The sequence below is a fragment of the Podarcis tiliguerta genome (assembly GCF_965153285.1).
Source record: "Podarcis tiliguerta genome assembly, chromosome: Z".
Lineage (NCBI taxonomy): Eukaryota > Metazoa > Chordata > Lepidosauria > Squamata > Lacertidae > Podarcis > Podarcis tiliguerta.
Genome location: NC_139553.1, coordinates 49,609,442 through 49,637,434, shown reverse-complemented (window position 1 = coordinate 49,637,434; position 27,993 = coordinate 49,609,442). Strand labels below are relative to the sequence as shown.

Here is a 27,993-nt window from a genome sequence, read left to right as displayed (position 1 = left end):
TCGGGCATTGTTTTCTTTATCGGAGAAGACTGAGGCAAAGAAGGCATTGAGGAGTTCAGCCCTTTCTGTGTCCCCTGTTTGCATTTCACCATCTTCTCCTCTGAGTGACCCCACTGTTTCTTTGTTCTTCCTTTTGCTACAAACATACCCATAAAAGCCTTTTTTGTTGCTTTTAACCTCTCTAGCAAGCCTGAGTTCATTCTGTGCTTTAGCTTTTCTGACTTTGTGTCTACACGTGCTGGCTATTTGTTTGAATTCCTCTTTGGTGGTTTCCCCCCTTTTCCATTTTTTGTACACATCCTTTTTTAATCTTAACTCAGTTAAAAGTTCTTTAGATAGCCACCCTGGCTTCTTTAGGCACCTTCCATGTTTCCGTCTCATTGGTATTGCCTGAAGTTGTGCTTTTACTATCTCCCTCTTAACAAACTCCCAGCCATCATGAACTCCCTTTCCTTTTAGTATTACTGTCCATGGGATCTCACCCAGCACTTCCCTAAGTTTTATGAAGTCGGCTTTCTTAAAGTCAAGAAATTGAGTCCTAGTATGCTTGGCTGCTCCTTTCCGCTGTATAGTAAACTTCAGAAGAGCATGATCACTTGCGCCTAATGATCCTTCCACTTCTACCCCATTAACCAGGTCATCAACATTGGTTGGGACCAGATCTAAAATGGCTGTTCCTCTTGTTGCTTCTTCCACTTTCTGGACAATAAAGTTGTCTGCAAGGCCAGTGAGGAATCTGTTTGACCTTATGCTCTTGGCTGAGTTTGACATCCAACAAATATCCGGGTAATTGAAGTCCCCCATTACTACTATCTCCCTTCCTTTTGCATGCTTGGCCATCTGTTCCAGGAAGGCATCATCTATGTCCTCCGTTTGGCTTCGGGATCTATTTTAAACTCCCACAATGAGGTCACTGTTATTCTTCTCTCCCTTAATTTTGACCCAAATGCTCTCACTTTGGCTTTGAGGTTCTAAATCTTGGATCTATTCACAGGTATACACATCCCTGACATATAACGCCACTCCTCCTCCTTTCTTGTCTGGTCTGTTTCTCTGAAATAGATTGTATCCCTCCATTATTACATTCCAGTCTTGGGACTTAGCCCACCAGGTTTCAGTGATGCCTATTATGTCATATTTAGTTTGCTGTACCAAGAGCTCAAGCTCATCTTGTTTATTTCCCATGCTTTGCGCATTAGTGTACAGACATTGAAGTCCATTAATCATTCCCCCGTGTCTCTTATTTAAGGATTTTCTCCTTCCACCACTAGGTCTGCGTGCTGTTTGCTCCATTTGGTCTATGACATTTGGATGATCATCTTCATCAATTGATAGACACCTACCTTCAGGAGCACTGTCTCCCTCCCCCACATTAGTCAGTTTAAAGCCCTCCTGATGAGGTTTCTGAGATTTTTGGCAAAAACATTCCTCCCAACCGTTGTGAGGTGCAGCCCATCGCTTGCCAGAAGTCCATCTTCAAGAAACTGCAGTCCTTGATCTAAGAATCCAAACCGTTCCTGTTTACACCATTTGCGAAGCCAGCTGTTCACTTCCACTATTTTTCCCTCTCCCCCTGGGCCACGTCGTTCAACTGGGAGGACAGATGAGATGACAATGAGATATGTTTGCCAGTTGTTTGGTTTCCGGCCTCAGGTGGTGTCTATGCGCCCATCCTGTCTTTTTATAGTAGTGTCCAGACAATGCATTTATTGCATAGATTGGTTCCTTGTTAGCTTGATGGTGGGGTGAAAGCCATTCTATTGAATGTCCAGTGGAAGGTGCCCAGGGTCTGCTGACCATGTGTTCAGAATCCAAAGGCTATTCATCAGGAAATAAGGATTTGTTTAAAGTTTTTCATGTGTGCTGTTTTGGGACTACAATTCCCATCATCCCTGACCACTGCTCCTGCTAGTAGTAGTAGTAGTAGTAGTAATATATTATTTATACTCTGCCCATCTGGCTGGGCTTCCCCAGCCACTCTGGGAGGCTTCCAAAAAAACAATAAAATACAATAACCTATTAAACATTAACAGCTTTCCTAAACAGGGCTGCCTTCAGATGTCCTTTAAAAGTGAGATAGTTATTTCCTTGACATCAGATGGGAGGGCGTTCCACAGGGCGGGTGCCACTACAGAGAAGGCCCTCTGTCTGGTTCCCTGTAACCTCACTTCTCACAGGGAGGGAACTGCCAGAAGGCCCTCGGCACTGGATCTCAGTGTCCGGGGAGAACAATGGAGGTGGAGACACTCCTTCAGGTATACTGGACCGAGGCCGTTTAGGGCTTTAAAGGTCAGCACCAACACTTTGAATTGTGCTTGGAAACATACTGGGAGCCAGTTTAAGTCTTTCAAGACCGGTGTTATATGGTCTCGGTGGCCGCTCTCAGTCACCAGTCTAGCTGCCGCATTCTGGATTAGTTGTCGTTTCCGGGTCACCTTCAAAGGTAGCCCCACATAGAGCGCATTGCAGTAGTCCAAGCGAGAGATAACCAGAGCATGCATCACTCTGGACAGTTACCCCATTCAGAACCAGGGCGTCCTCCACACCCGCCCGTCTCCTGTCCCCCAAAAACAGTACTTCTGTCTTGTCAGGATTCAACCTCAATCTGTTAGCCGCCATCCATCCTCCAACAGCCTCCAGACACTCACACAGGACCTTCACCGCCTTCACTGGTTCCGATTTGAAAGAGAGGTAGAGCTGGGTATCATCCGCATACTGATGAACACCCAGCCCAAACCCCCTGATGATCTCTCCCAGCGGCTGCATGTAGATATTGAAAAGCATGGGGGAGAGGACAGAACCCTGAGGCACCCCACAAGTGAGAGCCCAGGGGTCTGAACACTCATCCCCCCCCCCCACTTTCTGGACACGGTCCAGGAGAAAGGAGCGTAACCACTGTATAACAGTGCCCCCAGCTCCCAGCCCCTCTAGACGGTCCAGAAGGATGTTATGGTTGATTGTATCAAAGGCCGCTGAGAGATCCAGCAGAACTAGGAAACACCTTTGTTCCTAGCCCTCCGGAGATCATCAACCAGTGCGACCAAGGCAGTTTCAGTCCCATGATGAGGCCTGAATCCCGACTGGAAGGGATCCAAATTTTCCGCTTCTTCAAGGCGTGCCTGGAGTTGTTCAGCTCAATCACCTTGCCCAAGAATGGAAGATTTGAAAGTGGGCGATAGTTGGCCATATTGGCTGCATCTAAAGATGGTTTTTTAAGAAGCAGTTTGATAACTGCCTCTTTCAGCGGGTCTGGGAAGGCTCCTTCACAGAGAGAAGCATTCACCACCCTGCGAAGCCCGTCTCCCAGCCCTTCTTGGCTACCTTTTATAAGCCAGGATGGGCAAGGATCAAGGAGACAGGTGGTTTGTTTCACTCATCCAAGCAGCCTATCCACATCCTTGGAGGTAACAGATTGGAATTGGTCCCACGCAACTTGACTAGACAGGCCTCTAGCACTCTCCCGCCCCGGCCCTGCTCCCACAGTGGAGTCTACCTCTTCCCGAATCTGAGCTACTTTATCTGCAAAAAACTTTGCAAAATCATTACAGGAGATCATGTGGCCCATACTGGGCCCCGATGTAGCAGGTGGTTTCGCTAAATTGCGAACCACCTGAAAAAGTCTCCTGCTGCTGTTTTCTGCAGATGCAATATAGGCGGTGAAGAAAGTCTTCTTTGCCGTCCTACCACCACTTGGTAGGCTCGATATTGAGCTTTAACCCGTGTCCGGTCAGATTCAGAATGAGTTATCCGCCGCCGGCGCTCTAGCTGTCTCAGTGATTGTTCCATTGCCCTCAGGTCCGTGGAAAACCACGGGGCTGTCCGGGCTCCATGCAATCAGAAAGGGCACTTCGGAGCCAAATAGTCAATAGCCCTGGTTAACTCCGCATTCCAGCGGGCCACCAGGGAATCAGCTGAAAGGCCATCAACATGGGATAAAACATCCCCCTACCACTCTCTGGAAACTATTTGGATCCATTAAGTGGCGGGGGCGGACCATCCGAATCGGTCCCACCTCCCTGCAGAGGGGAAGGGTCGCGGAGAAGTCCAGTTGTACCAGGAAGTGATCTGACCATGGCACTTCTTTCGTTTCACTTTTACTTAGTGTCAGATCACCAACATCCATAGAGGTGAACACCAGGTCTAAGGCATGTCTGCGGCTATGGGTTGGGCCAGACTTATTCAGGGACAGCCCCATGGAGGCCATGCTTTCCACGAAGTCCCAAGTGACTCCTTATAAGGTTGTGTCGGCATGGATGTTAAAATCCACCAGGACAACCAAACTAGGTGTCTCCAGAAGAACATCTGCCACAACCTGAAGCAGCTCAGGCAGGGAATCCTTGGTGCAGCGGGGAGGTAGGTACACCGAAAGGAATCCTGTACTGCCCCTATTGCCCAGCTTCCAGAACATGCACTCAGAGAAGTGGGTCTTCCCAATAGGATGCCTGGTGCAGACTAATTACTTCCTAAAAATCACTGCAACCCCCCCCCCCCCGCCCACTACGCTGGGTTGCTTAAGAGAAACTTGGTGGACAAGCAGCAGCAAGGACAGGCCCATCTGCATCATCCAACCAAGTCTGTTGGCTGGGACCAACTCCCCGGCAGCCCTTAAGTACAAAATAAAACCTTTAAAACAAAACACAATAAAACAATACAAACAAAAAACTAAAAATTACAAACACATCAAAATCAAAACAAATTCCCAAACCCAACCAAACATCCATCCCACCCCCACCCCCACAAAAAAAAAATCAAAATGGAAATAATAGAATTTTAAAACATTTTTTAAAAGAACACTGCACAGCTCCGAGTCTTCCTGGCCAGCAGCAGCAGCAGCAACTGTCCTTATGAGGCCTGTCAGGCCCTGCCCTGGGCCAGGTGGTGAGTGGCAGGAGTGGGGCCCTCAGGCACTCATACAGGGGAGTCCTAGCTAAGGATCATGGGAGTTGTAGTCCCAAAACAGCTGGAGGGCCAAGTTTGCCTATGCCTCTATTAAACAATGGGTCCTCTCCTGCCTCCCTGAACATTCCCACATTTCTTGGGGCAGGGAGCGTGGGATGGAAATATCCATTCAATAAACAAGCAAACTGTTAAAATAGCCACCTTGGAATCAGCCCCGATGGGCTTCTTGCACTCAGCACAGGTGTTTGCACAGAACTTCTCAAAGCACTTGATGCAGCAGTGGCGGCCTTCCTTCTGCACATACTTCTTCCCGTGCAAGTTGTCCCGGCAATAGTGGCAGTCAAAGCGCTCTGACATGGTGCCCACCGTGTAGCTGGTAGGCCCTGTAATAATAATAATAGCAATAATAATAATAATAATCATCATAATAATAATAATAATAATAATATATCTAGGGCAAAGGCGGCGGGGAAGGAGACAGCAAAGCACATGGTTGGTGCATGGCAAATGGGAAAAGCATCTGCAGCTCAGAACATGGCATTGGACAGGCATCCCCACTCTGGGGGGCTTCCCAGATTAAAAATACATTAAAACAAGATTAAATAGATTAAACAAGAACAAAATAGATTAAAAATACATTAAAACAAGTCATTCAGCTTCCCTAAGCAGGGCTGCCTTCAGATGTCTTCTAAATGTCATACAGTTGTTTATTCCTTTAACATCTGACAGGATGGCGCTCCACAGGGAGGGTGCCACTACCAAGAAGGACCTCTGCCTGGTTCCCTGTAACTTCGCTTCTTGCCGGAGAGGGACCCTGGCATCCGGGGTGGAGGCACTCCTTCAGGTCTACTGGGCCAAGGCCGTTGAGGGATTTAAAGGTCAGCACCAACACTTTGAATTGTGCTTGGAAACATCCTGGGAGCCAATGCAGGTCTCTCAGGACTGGTGTTTTATGGTCTCGGTAAGACTTTCTTTTACAGAAAGGTTCAACCTCACTGGCATCCTCTTCACATTGACCCGCAGAGGAAAGTTTCCTTTTGACAAGAATAAAATCCCTTTTTTAAAAACAGCAAGTTAATTTATTATTATTATTATTGTTGTTATTATTATTATTATTAAATATTTTCTTGTTTTACAGAGGTATGTGTAATGTCTTTTGTATTTTTTTCCATGTAACATTTTTACAAATCAGTTTCATTTGTTGAGACATTAGTGGTGGGGAAAGGGGTGGAGGGGGGAAGGTGGGTGGGGGTGGGTGGCGATGTTTCTATTTTGCTTAATGGGTTTCGTGTCAGCTTTACTCGTGCTGGTTCTCTGCTGTTCACTTGTGTTTCTTTGCTGATGAGAGAGGTTGGGGTTGGCCTAGGGTGTGGTTGTTTGTTTGTGGTTGGCTGTGGTGGTCTTTGTTTTCGTGTGTGAGTGAGGTGGGTGGGTGTTTTGGATCAGGTTAGCCATATTGATTTGTATGCTGTTGGTGGATTATTGTCATTGTCCTGTTGGGCTGTGTATGTGATAAAGGGGAGCCATACCGGGGTGAAGGCGTCTTCTTCTGTTTGTCCCCATGTCAGTTTCAGTTTATTAGTTAATTTTTCTAGTAGGGCTGTTTCCCATACTATTTGGTACCATTGGTCCATACTTACTCCTGACAGGTCTCTCCAGTGTCTGGCTATGTTGCTTCTGGCTGCTGAGAGTAGGTGGGTTATGAGTTCTTTGTGGTGTATGGGCATTGTTGTCTTGGAAGATGTTTAGTAGGGCCAATTCTGGGGTGGTGTCTAACACTTGCTTAGTAATTTTATATATTTCTCGTGTGGCTGTTGTCCAGAATAGTTGGATTTTGGGACACTGCCACCACATGTGGAGATATGTGCCTGTGGAGGTGCACCCTCTCCAGCATTTTGGTGAGGTTCCTGGGCATATTAGCGCTAGTTTCCTTGGTGTTAGGTACCACCTGTAGGTGAGTTTCAGAGTGAGTTCTTTTCTTTTCGTTGATATGGATTTAAAGGGGGGTTTAGACCACATTCTGGTCCATTGAGTGGGGTTAATCTCATAGCCTGTCATTCTCCCATTGTTTTTTGATTGCGTCTTGGGGGTTTGTGGGATTTTGGAGTAGTATTTTGTATATTGCGGATACCGTCCCTTTACCTTAAAACAGTAAGTTTCAGCCTTGCTGGAATCCTCTTAATACACTTTGAATTGAGCCTGGAAACATCCCTAAGTCTTTCAAGACTGGTGTTATGTGGTCTTGGTGGCTGCTCACAGTCGCCAGATTCTGGATTAGTTGCAGTTTCCGGGTCACCTTCAAAGGTAGCCCCACGTAGAGCGTGTGGCAGCAGTCCAAACGGGAGATAACCAGAGCATCCACCGCTCTGGGCAGGGAGGGTCTCATCCTGCGTCCCAGATGGAGCTGCCCTGGACACAGAATGGACCTGCGCCTCCTTGGGTCCAAGATCACCCCTAGGCTGCACACCTCGTCCTTTAGGGGCACAGTTGCCCCATTCAGGACCAGGGAGTCCCTCACTCACACCCACCCACCCCCTGTCCCCCCAAAATAATACTTTTGTCTTGTCAGGATTCAAGAAGTTGATGTTGAAGAATTGTCACTTCGACACTGGCAATCTTTGCTTCTTCTAGTACTCTGGCATTAGTTCTCCTGTGTCTTCCCAAACTTTTTCAAGACCCCGTTGATGGAATCTTTCGAGGAGTTGGAGATGGAGTTGATAAATGGTCTGTGTTTCACAAGCAGACAGTCAGGTTGGTAGTACCATAGCAAATTTGGGTTTCCCTGCGAATGTCCCAGTCCTCAAACACTCTGCCCTTCAATTGGGAGAAAGCTGCACTCGCAGAGCTCAGGCAATGCTTGATTTCAACATCAATGTTGGCCCTTGTGGAAAGAGAACTGCTCGGGTAGGAGATGAGATTGACATTTCCCAAAGTTACACAGATCAATAAATGCCTAACTGGGTGATTCTCGACAAGGAGACCATCACAACAGAGACCAGGAAACCAAAGTTTAAAAAAACCAGCCAGGAGGACCTCTCAGACACGGGAAAAGATCTTTGAAACCCCACATTCTGAAAGATGGCATTTGAGATCCAGCGCGGGGCCTGGGAAGCTGCCTGGAATTAAGTCAAGCTTTCTCTCCTCCAAAACATGGGGAAAGGCTTGAAAAATCCAAACTATGCTGCTCCTTGGCCAGCTCTGTGCAGCCGCATAAAGCAAACAGTTTTGTTTGTCCAGGACTTTTCCATCTCTTGCTAAGAACTCCTGGTTGTTCAGGATCCAAATAAGCCATTGCCAAGGTACCGTACCTTTCTGTGTATAAGACTAGGTTTTTTTTACTTTAAAAAATGTTTAAAAAGGGGCCCCCATTTGAGTCCCCCAAAATATGACAGATGGTGACAGCAGTCACAAAATCAAAAGACGCCTGCTTCTCGAGAGAAAAGTGATGACAAAACTAGGCAGCATCTCAGAAAGCAGACCTTATCGACAAAGATCCCCAGTAGTGATGTATAGAAGTGAGAGCTGGACCATAAAGAAGACTGATCGCCAAAGAATTGATGCTTTTGAATTATGGTGCTGGAGGAGACTCTTGGACTACAAGAAGATCAAACCGATCCATTCTGAAGGAAATCAGCCCTGAGTGCTCACTGGAAGGACAGATCCTGAAGCTGAGGCTCCAAGACTTTGGCCACCTCATGAGAAGAGAAGACTCCCTGGAAAGCCCCTGATGTTGGGAAAGATGGAGGGCACAAGGAGAAGGGGACGACAGAGGACGAGATGGTTGGACAGTGTTCTCGAAGCTACCAGCATGAGTTTGACCAAACTGCGGGAGGCAGTGGAAGACAGGAGTTCCTGGCATACTCTGGTCCAGGGGGTCACGAAGAGTCGGACATGACTAAACAACTCAACAACAACAATTTTTCTCCTACTGATAGGGAACCCACTTAAGGACTCTAGGCGGGCTTTTGGGTACCCCATAAGGAGAAAAGGAGCAATGGCATTTTTTAAATAACATGATGTGACCCAGCTGCTCTTTGCAGAGCGGGATGGCCTGTTTTGCTTCCTAATCCACAAAGGAACACATTGCTTCAATGGCTGGGACGCTGTCTCCCCTCCGACTTGCCAAAACTTCCAGCTGTGTTAACCTCGACCTGTCTCCCATTCATCAGGCCAGCTGCCACCTCATCCATCAAGAGACAGAACACAGGAGACAGACAAACTCCCAGGGTTTCCCCAGCAGTTCACATTCTTGGCCAAACTTGCTTTGGATGTTGGTCTTCTTTCAAACAGCCTTAGATCCTAGATACAGGTGTTTTGGAATTCAAAGTTCAACAACAGATCGACAAAGTGAGACAGATTGCCAGAGAGCGCTTGCTGCGAGACAGACCCCAAAAAGAAAATAACAGAATGCCACTAGCGATCACATACAGCTCCCAAGTTAAAACAGTTCAACGCCTCAGAGATTTGCAACCTTCCTAGACGGCGATAACAACTGCTCACCCACAATCATACCTTAACATGGACACAGGTACCAGAGCCTGCAATAAACCCAGGTGCCAACTTTGCTGCCACTCAAACCCAGACGACACCATCGCTGGACCCAACAATGTCAAACATCCCATCTCAGGCCTATTGAATGGCTCACCTTCGAATGTTGTGTATGCCATCAGATGCCATCAAATGCCATCAAATGCCACCAGTGCTCTCTATTGGTCCAACAGGCCAAACCCTGTGCCAGAGGATAAATGGGCATCACTCTGACATAGGGAATTGCAAGGCAGAGAAGCCAAAAGGAGAACGCTTCCATCTTCTGGGAAGTTCAATACAGGATCTCCAAGCAGCTGTATTATTACAAAAGAATTTCAGATAGAGACTTGAAAGAGAATTGGCTGAATTGCAACTTATCACCCAGCTGAAAACTATGGAGAGACCTGGCTATTTTTGGCACCCCTGCTTATTTCTGCAGGACTAATTGCAGTTGTTCACAGTTGCCAACAGGTTAACCATACCCACTGAGTCCTACTACTCTTCAGAGAAAACCCCCGCCCCACCCTCCCTCTATATATCAGGGTCTGGGGACTTCTCCTCCCTCTATATATCAGGGTCTGTGGACTCCCCTCCATCTATATATCAAGGTCTGGGGTCTCCCCTCCCTCTATATATCAGGGTCCGGGGGCTCCCCTCCCTCTATATATCAGGGTCTGGGGACTCCCCTCCCACTATATATCAGGGTCCGGGGACTCCCCTCCCTTTATATATCAGGGTCCGGGGACTCCCCTCCCTCTATATATCAGGGTCCGGGGACTCCCCTCCCTCTATATATCAGGGTCCGGGACTCCCCTCCCTCTATATATCAGGGTCCGGGGACTCCCCTCCCTCTATATATCAGGGTCCGGGGACTCCCCTCCCTCTATATATCAGGGTCTGGGGACTCCCCTTCCTCTATATATCAGGGTCTGGGGACTCCCCTCCCTCTATATATCAGGGTCTGGGGACTCCCCTCCCTCTATATATCAGGGTCTGGGGACTCCCCTTCCTCTATATATCAGGGTCTGGGGACTCCCCTCCCTCTATATATCAGGGTCTGGGGACTCCCCTTCCTCTATATATCAGGGTCTGGGGACTCCCCTCCCTCTATATATCAGGGTCTGGGGACTCCCCTCCCTCTATATAATCAGGGTCCGGGGACTCCCCTCCCTCTATATATCAGGGTCTGGGGACTCCCCTCCCTCTATATATCAGGGTCTGGGGACTCCCCTTCCTCTATATATCAGGGTCTGGGGACTCCCCTCCCTCTATATATCAGGGTCTGGGGACTCCCCTTCCTCTATATATCAGGGTCTGGGGACTCCCCTCCCTCTATATATCAGGGTCTGGGGACTCCCCTCCCTCTATATATCAGGGTCTGGGGACTCCCCTTCCTCTATATATCAGGGTCTGGGGACTCCCCTCCCTCTATATATCAGGGTCTGGGGACTCCCCTTCCTCTATATATCAGGGTCTGGGGACTCCCCTCCCTCTATATATCAGGGTCTGGGGACTCCCCTCCCTCTATATATCAGGGTCCGGGGACTCCCCTCCCTCTATATATCAGGGTCTGGGGACTCCCCTCCCTCTATATATCAGGGTCTGGGGACTCCCCTTCCTCTATATATCAGGGTCTGGGGACTCCCCTCCCTCTATATATCAGGGTCTGGGGACTCCCCTCCCACTATATATCAGGGTCTGGGGACTTCCGCTTCAGTGTATCTGAAGAAGGGCGCCTGCACACAAAAGCTTCGACCAAGAACAAACTGAGTTGGTCTCTAAGGTGCTACTGGACAATTATTTATTTTACTTATTTATTTCAAACAGCGTTAGATCGGGACAGAGTCCCAGATCTGACGCATTCCTCTCTGAAGCTCTCACAGCTACAGGTTCAGGTGCACAAGCTCAGAACAAGAGAAGCAAGCAAGCAGTGCGGCCGCACAGAGCACCTCCTCCTAAGGACAGCCAAGGAAAACCAATGTGTTCATGGCTAACTTGTTTCTGCAATGTTCTCTCTGGCACGTACCCCACCCGCCCGCCCTCCAATCTAAATATAGGCCCATGACCCCATTGTTTCATGAGTTGCTTGCCCTTTCACTCAATTACCTGGATTTGGTCCAGCTCTATACAAAGTATTTTGTGTCATGGCAACAGTTTGTGGAGCACATTCAACAAACAGGAGGGAGTGGAAACTGATAAGCAAAGAGCTTTTTGGGGGGGGATTCGCTAATGTCTCTGGATAGACGTGAAACGATTTCTGCAGCCTCCGTCCGTCCGTCAGCAGGCAAAGTGGGATTGAAGCATGAACAGCAAATGCCAGTCCTACAGTGCAGGAGCACAGCTAGGGCGAATGAGCACCAAAGTGCTTATGGAAGACAGAGACAAGGGGCTAAGCTGTGAGCCCTGCCAAGCAAGTGTTAAAGAAAATTCTGGGATGAGACTCTACTCAACAGCCCAGCTTGTTGGGTAGCAAGTCCCCCATGGTCCATGCAGCCAGTAAAAGAAGGAAATTCCAGGCATGTAATTTGGAGCAAAACAGCAGTCAGTAGACTTTGATCCCTTATTGTTGTGTGACAGGTTCAAACGGCAGTAAGAACCCTGAGCATTGGGGCGACATTGACTTTTTAAACAGTTCACACAGCATCATCGATACTTCATTGCTACACCACTAAAACCGTCAGAAAGGGGAGGGTTACACAAGATTAGCATAGACAGATATGTCAAGGCAACACCCAAGTATATGATTAGCACAGGCAAACATGTCTCAAGTACCAACCACCCAAAAGTACAATAGAACTTTCTTTGCATGTCTGAGCCTGAGACAAGTTTGGTGATGAGATTTGGCTTCCCTTGGCCAACAATCAGCTCAGCAATTGTCACCTCTGGCATTTCCTGGGGTAGGAGGTGTGTATACATGTCCCCAGGCTTGGGGAGGTGGCAGGGGAAAGAGTCCTTTTTCCAAGGGCAAAATAGCGTTGAAATGGAGGAAACTGGCAAAGGAGTTGATGTTATATGATTTTTTAAAGCTGGGCATCTTCCCTGAGCTGTCAAGTCTAAATGATACATTCAGGCATAAAATTTGTAACATTTAACAACTTTAAAGATGTGGGGGGCACCTGTCATTTCCGTAAGAGAAGTTAACACCCTTTCTCTCGCCCTCTGCCTCAATCTACCTGATCTGTAAAATGGACCCAATAACATCACCCTAGGAAGCCGCTTGGTTCCAGGTCAGGATATTTGTCCACCAAGTGCCATACTCAGAAAGGCAGCAGGTCTCGGGGGTTTTCGATTCACCTGCGACCTCAGGTGTTTTAAAGTGGTGGTCCCAGGGGTCTAGCTTGGAGTTTTCCTGCATGCAAAGTTTCTAAGGCAATTTTTTTCTGTACCACCCTGTGTCCCAAAGGCATCATTGCGCCTAGAGGCCAATCTCCCTTCAGTAGAATTACGAATCTGGCACAGGACATTTAACTTCTGGCTTCACCTATACTCAAATCCCCCCAGTCTAATATCCCTAGTGCTGCAAGATTGTCCCAAGAGCGCCTGGACTCAAATGGTCTATCCAAAACTTCACTCTTCAGGTTTTAGTAAAGCAAATAGTCTAATTTGTCTACACCTAAATGATATAAATGATCACTGCAGATGGTGACAGCAGCCACGAAATTAAAAGACGCCTGCTTCTTGGGAGAAAAGTGATGACAAACCTAGACAGCATCTTAAAAAGCAGAGACATCACCTTGCTGACAAAGGTCCATATAGTTAAAGCTCTGGTTTTCCCAGTAGTGATGTATGGAAGTGAGAGCTGGACCATAAAGAAGGCTGATCGCCGAAGAATTGATGCTTTTGAATTATGGTGCTGGAGAAGACTCTTGAGAGTCTCATGGACTGCAAGAAGATCAAACCTATCCATTCTGAAGGAAATCAGCCCTGAGTGCTCACTGGAAGGACAGATCCTGAAGCTGAGGCTCCAAGACTTTGGCCACCTCATGAGAAGAGAAGACTCCCTGGAAAGCCCCTGATGTTGGGAAAGATGGAGGGCACAAGGAGAAGGGGACGACAGAGGACGAGATGGTTGGACAGTGTTCTCGAAGCTACCAGCATGAGTTTGACCAAACTGCGGGAGGCAGTGGAAGACAGGAGTTCCTGGCATACTCTGGTCCAGGGGGTCACAAAGAGGCGGACACAACTGAACAACAACAAAATTTAAAAGAATGGCGGCCAAGGAGTTTAATTGAGAGTCTAAGCAAGGACAATGCTGTCCCTGAAGCTTATCTGTGTCCTGTCTCCTGCTAAAAGGATCTGGCAGTTGTTTAGGGTCCAATCCATGAGCTATATTATAAAAATTAAAATTAAAATTAAAATTAAAATTAAAATTAAAATTAAAATTAAAATTAAAATTAAAATTTATTATTTATACCCCACCCATCTGGCTGGGTTTCCCCAGCCACTCTGGGCGGCTTCCAACAGAATATTAAAATGAAGTTAGTGATATTCTGCTTAATTGCCCTTTACCAGCTCTTATACTTGCTTATCCACACCATCTCCAGCTTCTCAAAAGATTCCGTCAACAGGGTCTCCGGAAATTTTTACATTTCACTTGGGAAGACAGGCGAACTAATACCAGTGTACTGGAAGAAGCAAAGATCGCCAGTGTTGAAACAATGATCCTTCAACATCAACTTTGGACCAGTCATGTTGTTTATCTCCTTCCAAAGCAATGACTCTCTTCCAAACTTAAAAATGGAAAGCGTAACGCCAGTGGTCCACAAAAGAGGTTGAAAGATCTCAAGGCAATTTTTAAAAAATGTAGTATAAACACTGACAACTGGGAAGCACTGGGCTGCGAGAGCTCCAGTTGGAGAACAGCCTTGACCAAAGGCGTCCTGGGCTTTGAAGACACTCAAACTCAGGATGCAAGGGAGAAACGTGTGAAGAGGAAGAAACGCTTGTGATCAACTCCCACTCAGAAACCAATGTCCCCACTGTGGATCTAGAATTGACCTCCACAGTCACTTATGGACTCATTGTTAAAACCTTGTTTATGGAAGATCTGACTCAGCTACGAGGGATTGCCAAAGATGAAGGATAAGAAGACCTCTCCCCACGAGCATCTCTACCAGGCTCTTACAATACTGAAGGGTTTTTCAGGGAAAAACAGGACAGAAACACTAACAGACACCCACAGCATGAAAGTAAAGCAAAGGAAATGTTTGTGCAAGGATCCTTCTTGCAGCAGTTGGCAGAACCTCTACCCACTAGGGCAGTTCATAAAAACTTTTTTTTTAAATGCCTTCTCCAAAGGTTTTATCTTACTACACTAGGGATTATATAGCTATTTCTGAAATTTGAAGCATATCAGTTAATATCTTGACCCTGCTCCACTGAATTGACATTTCAGCCTTCACGATATAGGAAAATGGGCAAGTAAACAGCTATTTTTGTGGAGGAGGGTCAAGATATTAACTGATATGCACGAAATTTCAGAGATCCCTAGTGTGGTTAAAATAAGACCTTTGGAGAAGGCATTTTCAAAAAAAAGTTTTTTATGAACCACCCTACTGCTCACCCTGGAAGGAATATCATCGCACATAGGGTCTCCTTATTTGTTAGAAAGCACACACACACCCCAAGGCTCAAAGGAAGAATTTCCAGCACAGCGAAATCCTGTTGAAAGAGCAAGCCAGCCAGCCAGATCTCTTGCCGGAAGCACAAAAGACAATGAAATGCCATATATATATTTGGGGTGCAGAGGAGTGTTACCTGCGTGCCTGTGATAAGCCATCCTTCAGCGAAGACCAATTCCCAACTAGCCCTACTTTAGGAGCTCGGCTGGTAAGAGCTCTCCCAGTTTGAGAGTTCAGGGAGGCTATTAATATGGGGGGGGGGGGCACCAAGAGTTGTCCACACCCCTTTGCCCAGGACTGGTGGCCCTCATCCCACGGAAAACATTTACCATTTTAGGTGATCTCAGGGGAGAAGAATAGGGCACCGTCAACAGGATATAAATACCTGCCCAGCTACTTCAGTCTCTGAAAACGTCCAAAATGCTGAGTGGCCCCTGTAGGAATCTGAGAACTCTCGGGGGGGGGAGGGGGTGCATAATTTCAGGAAATTTTAAACGGCTGTCTTTTTAATCTTTTGTTGGAAGCAGCTCAGAGCGGTTGGGGAGAGCCAGCCAGATGGGCGGGGCAGAAATGATAAATTATTATTGTTGTTGTTGTTGTTGTTACACGTATTGTTATTATTATTATGGCTCAGGCTGAGCATCATCAGGCAACTTCACTTCTGAGCTTCTGTGAGTCCTCTGTGAGTATCTGGAAGTGGTTGTGTTATATTGTGAAATTAAACGTTTGTTGTTTGATTTCTTATGTAGAGCAGACTTCTTCAACCTCAGCCCTCCAGATGTTTTGAGACTACAATTCCCATCATCCCTGACCACTGGTCCTGCTAGTGGGATCTTGGGAGTTGTAGGCCATAAAAATCTGGAGGGCTGAGGCTGAGGAAGCCTGATGTCAAGCATTTTGAATGCTGTTTAAATACTGTTTTATTCGCAGGATGGGACTCTTTCTGAGAGTCCTGCTTCCAACAAATGTAACCTGCATAAACTAACTGTATAAACTAACTCAGGGGTCAGCAAACTTTTTCAGCCATGAGCTAGCCCCCTGTTCCTCAGACCTTGTGGGGGGGGGGCGAACTAGATGGGGGGGGGGGAATGAACGCATTCCTATGTCCCACAAATAACCCAGAGATGCATTTTAAATCAAAGCACACATTCTAGTCATGTAAAAACACGCTGATTCCCGGACTGTCCGCAGGCTGAATTGAGAAGGCGATGGGGCCGCATCTGGCCCCAAGGCCTTAGGTTACCTACCCATGGACTAACATTATAAACGATATAAACTAACTATATAAACTAAACCTCTTTGCAACCTTAATACCTGAAACTGTGAGTGTCCCAGGGCATTCAGCTTGCTTGCCTGCTTCTCAATATCAGAGGCGTCTGCAAAGTTTAGGTGCTGCAAATTATCATTACAGCTGGTATCCTAAATGTGCCCTGCTCCCTTTCGACGTAGCTTATACACAGGCCCAGGCACAGCAGCAAAATCAGGGATAAATGAAGGCACAAAGCCAAAAAGGAGAGAAGATTAGGCAAAGATGGGAAATTGCTGATAAAGTAGAAGAAGGAAAAAAGGATAATATGATGTTACCCATAGGATCTGAAGTTATGTATATGAGATTGAGGACTAAGGACCACGTATTATGGCCTCTATGGAAAGGATCATTTGTGACAGTTGAAGGATGGATGGTGGCTAACAGGTTGAGGTTGGATCCTGACCACTCTGGCCAGGCAGGCGGCGGGCAGGGGGGTGGTCTCCGCCTGCGTCCCAGATGGAGCTGCCCTAGACACAGAATGGACCTGTGCAGCTGGCCCTTCAGGGGCAGAGTTGTCCCATCCAGGACTAGGGAGTCCCCCACACCAACCCACCCCCTGTCCCCCCAAAACAGTACTTCTGTCTTGCCACGATTCAACCTCAATCTGTTAGCCGCTCCTTCAGGTCTACTGGGCTGAGCCCATTGAGGGCTTTCAAGGTCAGCACCAACACTTTGAATTGTGCTTGGAAACTTACTGGGAGCCAATGTAGGCCTCTCAGGACTGGTGTTTTATGGTCTCGGTAAGACTTTATTTTACAGAGACTTCCGGGTGGAGCGCCATCGGTCATGGCTGACTTCCTCTGATCCTCAAGGGGAGAGCTCTGAGAAGGACGGGGTTTTTACCGCTACGGCGACGCGGTAACCCCCTGAAACCGTAGGCAGAGGAAGCCTACGGCCGTGGGACTCGGCAGGCACCAAGAGCTTGGCTTCAGATCGTCTCCGGGACGGGAAAACAGCCCCGGAGATCGGAGGGGGGGCCAGCGCGGTGCTGCGAGTCAATCGCTACCTTCTCGGAGCGACGTCGCATTGCCGGGATCGGAGAGCGCCCAACTTCTTCTTGTAACAATTCAGATTACAAAAACAGAATAATCGTGAGTAAAAGAGAGTAAATTTAAAGGAACTAAGTTCGGGAAATTGGAAGATAATCAGAACTCTAAATTTCTTTCGGAAAGATTTGATTTGAAGCGGAAAGGCTTAAACAGGAAGTCAGCCTTCCGCTCTGTAAATAGCAAAAAGTAAAGACTGTGTTGCTAATATTTTAAAAGAAGGGACTGAAATAACCAATCTGAAGCCTTTGAAAGATCAGACCCCCCCCCCCAGGACGAAGGGAAGGAACCTTAAAAGGACTTTTGCCGCTCAGACTCTCAAGGTTTTCTATGATCGAACTGAAGGACAAGCAGACCAATCTAAGGATCAGAGGCGTGCCAGAAATTGAGAAAGAGAGCCTACGGGACCTCCTTACACAAGAATTTGAAAAATTTTGGGAATTGGACTCGGAAAAAGAAGAATTTAAAATACTAAGTGCTTTTCGACTGGGAAAAACAAATAAAAGGATCAAAATCAGAGACTGTTTGGTTACATTAAGATCCAAAGAAGAAAGGGACAAGATTTTGGGACTGCATTTTCAAAAACCTTTGGAAATTTCCCAGTCCAGAGCTGAAATTTTTAAGGATATTCCAAAACATCTTCTTGACCTTAGAGCCAGATACAAAGATTTGGTCACTCAGCTGAGGGGGAATAACATCATCTTCAGGTGGGAATTTCCAGAAGGACTTTCCTTCAATTTCAAAGGAAGAAAGATAAAAATAAAATCAGTGGAAGATAGAAATAGTTTTTTGGAGGCCTACGGGGAAGGCCTACAGAAAGGAACTGTAGATCTGCTAGAGGAAAGAAGGAAGAAGATCACAGGAGCAATATTGAATCTGAACTTGGACAAAAAGACACCACCGGGACTGGAAGAGGAGAAGTTATCGGAAGCATCTGGAGGAACAGAATAGAAAAAAATACAACATGTCTGCAACTTTTGAGCTGGAACTGCAATGGTCTGAACTCGGGTCAAAAGAGGAAATCTATCTTTCATATATTAAAAAAAGAACAATTAGACTTGATTTGCTTACAGGAAACACATGTGACCAGGCTCCACAGAAAAATCTTAATCAATAAAAAATTGGGTCAAGAATTTATTTCGTCGGATAAAGTCAAAAAAAGAGGAGTTGTAATTTATGCTAAAGAGAACCTGTCACCAAAATTTGTTTTCAAGGATGAGCAAGGAAGATATTTGGCAATCGAAATTCAATATCATGGACAGAAATATTTGATAGTGGGTGTATATGCGCCCAATGAAGGAAAATCAGAATTTTTTAAAAGGTTGCATGAGACATTGTTGGACTATATGGAGTACAATGTGATTTTGATGGGAGATATGAATGGAGTAGTTTCAACGAATATGGACAAGGCACAAAAACAAGTAGTCACCAAAGATGGGAGACTACCGAAAACTTTCTTTGAACTGACTGACAACTTGGACCTGATTGACATCTGGAGAACTAAGAATCCCTTAGAAAGAGAGGGAACCTTCTTCTCTGAAGCCAAAAAGACTTGGACTAGAATTGACCAAATATGGATCACTAGAGGACTGGCACCGAAGATAAGAAAAGCGGAAATCTGCCCAAAGACTTGCTCCGACCATAATGCTGTAAAGATGGCAATGAACCTACAACCAACTGGTTCCTTTAGATGGAGGATGAATGACTCTCTTTTTAGAGACAAGGAATTTGTTAAGAAAGCCCAGAAAACTCTGAAAGATTATTTTGAGATGAACACCATGGTGGAGAAAAGAACCATTTGGGATGCAAGCAAAGCTGTTATGAGAGGATTTTTGATACAACAGAATGCACTCAAGAAAAGACTACAACAGGAAAAAAGAGAAAAGATTCTGGAAAAGATCAAGGAAGGTGAAAAGAGATTGAGATCAAAACCAAAGTCACAAGAAATTTTAAGAGAGATAAAGCTGTATCAAGTACAGTATATGCAAATGATAAATCAAGAGATTGAATGGAAGATCAGACAAATGAGACAAAGAACATTTGAATCTGCAAACAAATGTGGAAAGTTATTGGCATGGCAAATAAAGAAGAGGCAGAAAATGAACACTATTACAAATTTGGAAGTAGAAGGAAGAACTTTACAGCACCCTACTGAGATTAGGAGTGCTTTTCAAAAATATTTTAGACAGCTTTATTCTCAACAACCACAGAAAGATACAGAGATAGAAGAATTCTTGAAAGTGAATGGGCTACCAAAAATATCTCAAGAAAACAAATCTAAACTGAGTTGTAGGATAACAGAACAAGAGGTCGAGAGTGCCATTCAAAATATGCAATTAGGCAAATCTCCAGGACCTGATGGGTTGACTGCAAGATATTACAAATCATTGAAAGACTGGCTAATTCAACCCTTAAAGGAAGTATGTAATGAAATACTTCAGGGGAAAAGGGCTCCAGAAACGTGGAAAGAAGCTTTTGTGACTCTTATACCAAAGACAGATTCTGAAAAACATCAACTTAAGAACTACCGGCCTATATCATTGCTTAATGTGGATTACAAAATATTTGCAGACATTTTGGCTAGAAGACTGAAGAAAGTTTTAATAGAGGAGATTCATAAGGACCAAGCAGGCTTTCTCCCAGGAAGGCACCTAGCAGATAATGTGAGGAATATAATGGACATTTTGGAACTTTTACAGGAAAATATAAATACTAAAGCGGCTTTGATATTTGTGGACGCGGAGAAAGCCTTTGACAATATTTCTTGGGGTTTCATGAAGAAGAATCTTCAAGGCATGGGGGTAGGCCAAGAATTTGAAAATGGTATAGGAGCAATCTACTCTGAACAAAAAGCTAAATTAATTGTTAATAATGTTTTGACTGAGGAGTTCAGAATAGAAAAAGGAACACGACAAGGTTGCCTTATTTCCCCTTTGCTTTTTATATCAGTCCTGGGGGTGCTGCTGAATATGATTAGAAAGGACCAATTGGTTAAAGGGATGCAGGTTGGAGCTAAACAGTATAAATTAAGAGCTTTTGCAGATGACCTGGTTTTGACATTACAGGAGCCAGAATCTAGTGTGAAAAAAGTCTTAGAACTGATTCAAGAATTTGGTCAATTGGCAGGTTTTAAATTAAATAAAACAAAAACTAAGGTTTTGACAAAAAATTTAACAGAAATTGAAAAAGAAAGGTTTCAGAATGAGACAGGCTTGACAGTGGTGAAAAAAGTAAAATATTTGGGAATTACCATGACTGCTAAAAATGGGAACTTATTTAAAGATAATTATGATAAATGTTGGACGGAGATAAAGAAGGATCTAGATATATGGTCTAATTTGAAACTCTCACTTTTAGGTCGTATTGCTGTGATAAAGATGAATGTATTGCCCAGAATGCTATTTTTATTCCAGAGATTGCAGATTATTGATAAAACAGACTGTTTCAAGAAGTGGCAGAAAGACATATCCAGATTTGTCTGGCAGGGCAAAAAGCCAAGAATAAAATTTAAAATATTAACAGATGCAAAGGAAAGACGGGGCTTTGCCCTGCCGGACTTAAAACTTTACTATGAAGCAGCAGCTTTTTGCTGGCTGAAAGAATGGCTACTTCTTGAAAATACAGACATATTGGACTTAGAAGGATTTAACAATGTGTTTGGTTGGCATGCATATTTATGGTATGACAAGGTTAAAGTGCATAGAATGTTCAAAATTCACATTGTTAGGAAAGCACTGTTTAATGTATGGACTAGATATAAAGATCTTTTGGAAAACAAAACTCCAAGGTGTTTGTCTCCAATGGAAGCAAAAGCTTTAAAGAAACTCAATATGGAGGCCAACTGGCCAAAATATTGGGAGATTTTAGAACAAGATGGAGATAAACTGAAACTACAGAGTTTTGATAAATTAAAAAGCAAAGTCCGAGATTGGCTCCATTATCATCAAATAATGGAGGCATTTAAAATGGATAGAAAAATTGGCTTACAGGTGGAAAAATCAAAATTGGAAACAGAATTGTTACAACCCAAAACAAAGCTATTGTCAAGAATGTATAACTTGCTGCTGAAATGGAACACACAGGATGAGGAAGTGAAATCAGCAATGATTAAGTGGGCACAAGATGTTGGTCATAATATAATGCTAGCTGACTGGGAACGGTTATGGACCACTGGAATAAAATTTACGGCATGTAACGCCTTAAGAGAGAATATAATGAAAATGATTTACAGATGGTACACGACACCAGTCAAGCTAGCAAAAATTTATCATATGCCTGATAATAAATGTTGGAAATGTAAAGAATCTGAAGGCACCTTCTTTCACCTTTGGTGGACGTGCCCGAGGATTAAGTCCTTCTGGGAGATGATTTATAATGAACTGAAAAAAGTGTTTAAATACACATTTCGGAAGAACCCAGAAGCCTTTCTCCTGGGTATGGTCAACCAACAGGTTCAGGTGAAGGACAGGACATTTTTTATGTACGCCACAACAGCAGCAAGAATACTCATCGCACAGTATTGGAAGACACAAGAATTACCCACGCCGGAAGAATGGCAGATGAAGGTTATTGACTATATGGAACTAGCAGAAATGACTGGCAGAATCAGAGACCAGGGAGAAGAGACGGTGAAGGAAGACTGGAGGAAGTTCAAAGACTATCTACAGAAACACTATAAGACAACGAATGTTTGATGACATCAGATCGAACTTAAAAGAATATTAGCATAAAAACTTAAGGATTAAGAAAGACTAATGTTTTAGGATATATGGAAATGTAATTATGTTAAGACATTAAGATTAAGTTGAACTAAAGTTAAGCCAGAGGGAAAGAATTTACTGTCAGAATACAAGATCTGGAATACAGAGTGGGAAGGTTTGGGGAAGTCGCAGACCCAGGTTAACGTTAAATAATGTAAAGACACAATGATTGATTTTAACTTTTTCTTTTATTTTTTCTTCTATACATTACTACATAAATTTGTTGTTGTATGGTTTGTATGTGTTGCTTTTATTTTTTTCTTTGTATCTGTTTGTTTGTATTGTGTGTTTATTGATTGTAAAATTAATAAAATATCATTTAAAAAAAAGACTTTATTTTACAGAAAGGTTCAGCCTCACTGGCATCCTCTTCAAATTGACCCGCAGAGGAAAGTTTCCTTTTGGGAAGAATGAAATCCTTGTTTACAGAAAGGTTCATCCTGCCTCGCCAGCATCCTCTTAATACACTTTGAATTGGGCTCGGAAACGTATGGGGAGCCAGTGCAGGTCTCTCAAGACTGGTGTTATATGGTCTCAGCGGTCCCAGTCCCCAGTCTGGCTGCCGCATTCTGAATTAGTTGCAGTTTTTGTGTCACCTTCCAAGGCAGACCCATGTAGAGTGCATGGCAGTAGTCCAAGCGGGAGATAACCAGAGCATGCGCCACTCTGGGCAGGTAGGGTCTCATCCTGCGTCCCAGATGGAGCTGCCCTGGACACAGAATGGACCTGTGCCTCCTTGGGTCCAAGATCACCCCCAGGCTGTGCAGCTGGTCCTTCAGGGACAGTTACCCTGTTCAGGACCAGGGAGTCCTCCACACCAGCCTCTCCCCTGTCCCCCAGAAACAGTACTTCTGTCTTGTCAGGATTCAGCTTCAATCTGTTAGCCGCCATCCATCCTCCAACCGCCTCCAGACACTCACACAGGACCTTCACTGCCTTCACTGGTTCCGATTTGAAAGAGAGGTAGAGCTGGGTATCATCCGCATACTGATGATCCCCCAGCCCAGCCCAACCCCCCTGATGATCTCTCCCAGAAGCTTCATATAGATGTTTAAAAGCATGGGGAAAGAGGCACCCCACAAGTGAGAGCCCAGGGGTCCCCCCCCCCCCACTTTCTGGACACGGCCCAGGAGGAAGCAGCCAAACCACTGTATTACAGGGCCCCCAGCTCCCAGTTTAGGTATGATTTCCCTTGCTAAGTAGTTCTTAAGGCTATTGAAATATACAGTAATTTTCTAAGCTCTGTTGATCCTTATAATTTCGGTGAGTAAAGATTTCTGAGCAAATTTCCCTCTTCTATTTCACTGTTGTAAAAAAAGTGCTGTAAGGAGGAAGGAGTGGAACCACTGCAGAACAGGGCCCCCGGATTAATCGCCTTCCATACATAGCTGCTTCTTATTCTTATTACTTACTGATTCATCACCTCCAGCGCCTATGTCAGGCATAGGCAAACTCCAGCTGTTTGGGGACTACAACTCTCATCACAGGACCAGTGGTCAGGGATGATGGGAGTTGTAGTCCCAAAATAGCTGGAGGGCCAAGTTTGGCCATGCCTGTCTTAAGGAGATATACTAGATAGCAGCTCAAACAGCTGTACAGGGCTCTTTAGGTTAGTACCAACACCTTGAATTTGGCCGGGAAGCAGATTGGCAGCCTGTGCAAACCCTGAAGACAAAGGGTTGGATGCTTGGTGGCACTTGGACCCTAAAACAACCTGGTCGGAGTTCTGCACCAGCTGCAGCCTCCTAGCCCACCTCAAGGGTCTTCTTCTTTGGCGATCCCTCATAGCTGGGTGAGATTGGCTTCCATCAACACAGATTTTAGCAGTGAGCCCATAAGTGACAGTGGAGGCCAATTCCGGATCCACACGCCCTTCCACAGTGGGGTTTCTGGGCGCGAGTTGATCCCGGTGAAGGTTCTTCCTCTTCACCCGTTTCTCCCTCGCGTCCCAGGTTTGAGTGTCTTCAAAGCCTAGGGCACCTTTGGTCAAGGCTGTTCTCCAACTGGAGCTCTTGCAGGCCAGTGTTTCCCAGTTGTCGGTGTTTATATAGTGGTACCTTGGGTTAAGTATTTAATTTGTTCTGGAGGTACATTCTTAACCTGAAACTGTTCTTAACGTGAAGCACCACTTTAGCTAATGTGGCTGCCTGCTGCCGCCATGCCACTGGAGCACAATTTCTCATCCTGAAGCAAAGTTCTTAAGCCGAGGTACTATTTCTGGGCTAGTGGAGTCTGTAACCTGAAGTGTATGTAACCCAAGGTACCACTGTACTAAATTTTTGAAATTTGCCTTGAGATCTTTCAACCTCTTTTGTGGACCACCGGCATTAAGCTTTCCATTTTTAAGTTTGGAATAGAATTGTTGCTTTGGAAGGCCACATGACTGGTCCAAAGTTGATGTTGAAGGATCGTTGCTTCGACACTGACAGTCTTTGCTTCTTCCAGTACACTGATATTAGTTCGCCTGTCGTCCCAAGTGATGTGTAAAATTTTTCGGAGACCCTGTTGATGGAAACTTTTGAGGAGTTGGAGATGGCGTTGATAAGTGGTCCATGTTTCACAAGCATATAGTAAAGTTGGTAGTACCATAACTTTGTAAAGAAGCGTTTTGGTTTCCTTCAAATATGCATGATTAATAAATAACCGGGTATAGAATGCACTTCTGTATTGAAGAGAAATATATCAGGTAATGTCTGAATGTGAGATTATGGAGAGTAGTGATTAATGGATATTCATGAGTTTATACAGTAATGCACTGCATATATATATATATATATATATGTTCTTAAATCAAATGAAGAGGTTATAATACCTTAATAATAGTTGTCTGGTATATAATGTTATGTACAGTCAGCTCTTAGGTATTATGTAAAATATTAGGATATTCATGGGGTAAATATATAATGCAAAATTAAACATATATGTATTATGTCTTATACATTGGATAATGTATGTATAATATTTAATGGGGTAAATCAGTTAATGTACTATATATACAATAGTATTTAGATCATCTGCTGGTGACAGTTTGCCCCCAAAACAACCTAGGCACCCAGTTCTGCTCCAGCTGCAGCCTCCAAGCCCACCTCAAGGAGCGCACTGCAGTAATCCAGCTTTGAGGTTCCCAATGCATGGTGTGTAACTGTGGCCAAGCTCCACGGCTCTGCAGGAAAAAATAAAAATCACCTTCCACCAAGAAGGTTGGCAGGAGAGGAATGGAGTGGAAGGGGCAGAGGTCTCTCCCACCGTGGCCAAGCCAAGAGAAGGGGTGGGGAGGCCGCTCACTCTCTTTCTGGCCTGCGTCAAATTATTTCGCCGCCTTTGCCTTCCAAGTGAATTGTTAAACAGGAAAAAAATAAATAATTGTCCAGTAGCACCTTAGAGACCAACTCAGTTTGTTCTTGGTCGAAGCTTTTGTGTGCAGGCGCCCTTCTTTAGATACAGTGAAACAGAAGTCCCCAGACCTGATATGTAGTGGGAGGGTGGGGTGGGGTATTACTCAGAAGGGTAGTAGGAGATGGGTGATTTTATGGTTCCCAAAAGGAAACCTTCCTCTGCTTGTCCATATTGAGAGGATGCCAGCAAAGCTGAACCTTTTCCTAAAAAAGGATTACAGACCTGTGCCTCCATGATTAACATCTTCTTAATACTTGTAGTCAATAATAATAACAACACTTGGCTGTTGTGCGCAGGCAGACTTCTTCAGATACACTGAAGCGGAAGTCCCCAGACCCTGATATATAGTGGGAGGGGAGTCCCCGGACCCTGATATATAGAGGGAGGGGAGTCCCCAGACCCTGATATATAGAGGGAGGCGAGTCCCCGGACCCTGATATGTAGAGGGAGGGGAGTCCCTGGACCCTGATATATAGAGGGGGGAGTCCCCGGACCCTGATATATAGAGGGGGGGGGGGAGTCCCTGGACCCTGATATATAGAGGGAGGGGAGTCCCCGGACCCTGATATATAGAGGGAGGGGAGTCCCGGACCTGATATATAGAGGGAGGGGAGTCCCCGGACCCTGATATATAGAGGGAGGGGAGTCCCGGACCTGATATATAGTGGGAGGGGAGTCCCCAGACCCTGATATATAGAGGGAGGGGAGTCCCCGGACCCTGATATATAGAGGGAGGGGAGTCCCCAGACCCTGATATATAGAGGGAGGGGAGTCCCCAGACCCTGATATATAGAGGGTGGGGAGTCCCCGGACCCTGATATATAGAGGGAAGGGAGTCCCCGGACCTGATATATAGAGGGAGGGGAGTCCCCGGACCCTGATATATAGAGGGAGTCCCCAGACCCTGATATATAGAGGGAGGGGAGTCCCTGGACCCTGATATATAGAGGGAGGGGAGTCCCCGGACCCTGACATATAGAGGGAGGGGAGTCCCTGGACCCTGATATATAGAGGGGGGAGTCCCCCGACCCTGATATATAGAGGGAGGGGAGTCCCCGGACCCTGACATATAGAGGGAGGGGAGTCCCCGGACCCTGATATATAGAGGGAGGGGAGTCCCCAGACCCAGATATATAGAGGGAGGGGAGTCCCTGGACCCTGATATATAGAGGGGGGAGTCCCCGGACCCTGATATATAGAGGGAGGGGAGTCCCCGGACCCTGATATATAGAGGGAGGGGAGTCCCCGGACCCTGATATATAGAGGGTGGGGAGTCTCCGGACCCTGATATATAGAGGGACGGGAGAGCCCGGACCTGATATATAGAGGGAAGGGAGTCCCCAGACCCTGATATATAGAGGGTGGGGAGTCCCCGGACCCTGATATATAGAGGGAAGGGAGTCCCCAGACCCTGATATATAGAGGGAAGGGAGTCCCCAGACCCTGATATATAGTGGGAGGGGAGTCCCCAGACCCTGATATATAGAGGGAGGGGAGTCCCCAGACCCTGATATATAGAGGGTGGGGAGTCCCCGGACCCTGATATATAGAGGGAAGGGAGTCCCCGGACCTGATATATAGAGGGAGGGGAGTCCCCGGACCCTGACATATAGAGGGAGGGGAGTCCCTGGACCCTGATATATAGAGGGGGGAGTCCCCGGACCCTGATATATAGAGGGAGGGGAGTCCCCGGAACCTGACATATAGAGGGAGGGGAGTCCCCGGACCCTGACATATAGAGGGAGGGGAGTCCCTGGACCCTGATATATAGAGGGGGGAGTCCCCGGACCCTGATATATAGAGGGAGGGGAGTCCCCGGACCCTGACATATAGAGGGAGGGGAGTCCCCGGACCCTGATATATAGAGGGAGGGGAGTCCCCAGACCCAGATATATAGAGGGAGGGGAGTCCCTGGACCCTGATATATAGAGGGGGGAGTCCCCGGACCCTGATATATAGAGGGAGGGGAGTCCCCGGACCCTGATATATAGAGGGAGGGGAGTCCCCGGACCCTGATATATAGAGGGTGGGGAGTCCCCGGACCCTGATATATAGAGGGAGGGGAGTCCCCGGACCTGATATATAGAGGGAAGGGAGTCCCCAGACCCTGATATATAGAGGGAGGGGAGTCCCCAGACCCTGATATATAGTGGGAGGGGAGTCACCAGACCCTGATATATAGAGGGAGGGGAGTCCCCAGACCCTGATATACAGAGGGAGGGGAGTCCCCGGACCCTGATTTATAGAGGGAGGGGAGCCCCAGACCCTGATATATAGAGGGAGGGGAGTCCCCAGACCCTGATATATAGAGGGAGGGGAGTCCCTGGACCCTGATATATAGAGGGGGGAGTCCCCGGACCCTGATATATAGAGGGAGGGGAGTCCCCGGACCCTGATATATAGAGGGAGGGGAGTCCCCGGACCCTGATATATAG

At 46.0% G+C, this 27,993-nt stretch overlaps 1 protein-coding gene across 4 annotated transcripts in view; it reads right to left on the bottom strand.

The window, feature by feature from the left end:
- The window catches only part of FHL1 (four and a half LIM domains 1), a 69,466-nt gene that overhangs the window by 12,117 nt on the left and 29,356 nt on the right, over positions 1–27,993 (bottom strand). For 3 of the 4 annotated variants that reach the window (XM_083422678.1, XM_083422676.1, XM_083422679.1), the window contains exon 2: positions 5,101–5,282. In XM_083422678.1, the coding sequence (XP_083278804.1) occupies positions 5,101–5,256 (156 nt within the window). In that variant the 5' untranslated portion in view covers positions 5,257–5,282. Of the gene's footprint in view, positions 1–5,100; positions 5,283–15,183; positions 15,330–27,993 lie in introns of those variants that run through there. The other variant, XM_083422677.1, reaches the window with a different exon arrangement.